This window comes from Orycteropus afer, unplaced genomic scaffold (assembly GCF_000298275.1).
Source record: "Orycteropus afer afer isolate SDZICR_OR568_19922 unplaced genomic scaffold, OryAfe1.0 scaffold00281, whole genome shotgun sequence".
Lineage (NCBI taxonomy): Eukaryota > Metazoa > Chordata > Mammalia > Tubulidentata > Orycteropodidae > Orycteropus > Orycteropus afer.
Window position 1 is genome coordinate 4306804 of NW_006921868.1, and position 1791 is coordinate 4308594.

Below are 1791 nucleotides of genomic sequence, written 5' to 3' on the forward strand. Positions count from 1 at the left end.
AAAATAACTTTCCAAAGGCCACCTTGTTTACAAGCAGCAGAACTGTGATTTAGTTATAGGAAATGTGAATTTAGAACCCTCAATGATTTTATTATACTGCCCCTCTCACTAGAGTGAGTCTGAAACTCTCCAGCCTTAACACCTTCATACCACTGACCCCTTTGGAATCTGTTTTCATAATGTGGCTTTGGAAAATGCAGGATATCTTCAAAAGAAATGTGCATTTAGGGAATAAACGATTTCTACCACTGACCTGAAGACATTGCAGCAACCGTGGCTGGTTTAGTGATAGCATTCTAGAAGCTATATATAGTTGGAATGGAATCTATTCTCTCTCTTAAAAATTCATGTATGAGTTGGGTTTGCAATAATGTAGACCCTTTAATTTCATAACAACTGTTTAACCACGACTTATGGTACACTTAAAGTGAGCTCTGAAAAAAACCTCTGGGTGTGCCCACCTCTCTTGCTAATTAAAATGATTACTGCTCACTATCACCACCTAGAGCATTATGTCTCTATTGCAAGTGTAGCATTAGGGAAAAAAAAAAAAAAAAAGCAACCAAATTCACTGCCATTGAGTCAATTTTGACTAATAGCAACTCCTCCTTGGGTTTCCAAGACAGTATCTCTATGGAAGTAGACTGCGTAGACTGCTTAGTCTAATTGCTTGAAGCTGCATGTGTATAACCAAGGATGTAGATTTTAAGAAGTTATCACACTTGACCTCAGACAACTCCCCAATTCAAACAGGGTTAACTGTTCATCTCAAAACATCTGATAATTTATTTTCCCTCCTGAACTAGCATGCTAGTTCTGGATGCTACTGTCCTCACAGGGTCTTAGTAATAGTATCTAGGATGCAGAAAAAGAAAATTGGGTCCCTTGTGTCAAAAAAAGGAGGCTTGGTGGCTCCTTGGTGGTTAAGTGTGTGGCTTTGAACCAAGAGGTCGGCAGTTCAAACCAACCAGCCACTCTATGGGCCAAGGATGTGGCAGTCTTCTGTAAAGATGTACAGCCCTGGAAACCCACTAGGGGCAGTTCCATCTGGTCCTGTAGAGTTGCTATGGGTCAATAATGACTCACCAGCAGGAGGTTTGTTTTGGGGTGTGTGAAACAAACATAGATGCCCTGCTATATGAGTAGGGGAGGGAGGAAAGACCATCCCATACCTGAACCTTGGCTCACATCTGTCTGAAGAAGTTGCTTGGCTCGAATGACATCAACATTCAATCTCCCAGCACTTGGGAGATAATTCAGTGACAGAAGCAGCTCCCCCAGCTCCACTTCATTCTGCAGAAAAAGGAAATGGTCAGGAAGCTGCTTTTTCATTTTCTATCCACCAAGTAGGAATTTGATTCCATCAGCTCATAAACGGGCTTCTGTGCGTTGATCAACTGAAATGGGGGTGCCTCTTTGAGCTCTTTAGCCTCTTTCCCAGTTATTTTCTTCTATCTCAGAAAGCTCTTTCTGTAATTAGATGGTTTACCAACCATAACAAAAACATCAACAGTAATAAATGAATGCATGTCGAGTACTGTCCTAAGTGCTTTACATGTAACAATTAACTCAGTCTTTGAGGTATTATTACCTCTGTTTAATAGATGAGAGAATTGGGGCTCAGAGGGGTTAAATAATCTGTTCAAGGTCCCATAGCTAGCTGTAAGATGGTAAACTGGCACTGGAACTCACATACTGAGTCTGAGTCCAGATACTACGACCACGGTGCTACTACTCTCTCTCCTAATAATATATCTGGGAGGCTGACCACTCTGAAGAATAACTATCTGG

The 1791-nt window shown here is 41.2% G+C and overlaps 1 protein-coding gene across 1 annotated transcript in view; it reads right to left on the minus strand.

The window, feature by feature from the left end:
- The window catches only part of SYT17 (synaptotagmin 17), a 108947-nt gene that overhangs the window by 47345 nt on the left and 59811 nt on the right, over positions 1–1791 (minus strand). The window contains exon 6 of the mRNA XM_007950586.2: positions 1173–1293. Within this exon, the coding sequence (XP_007948777.1) occupies positions 1173–1293 (121 nt within the window). The remainder of the gene's footprint in view (positions 1–1172; positions 1294–1791) is intronic.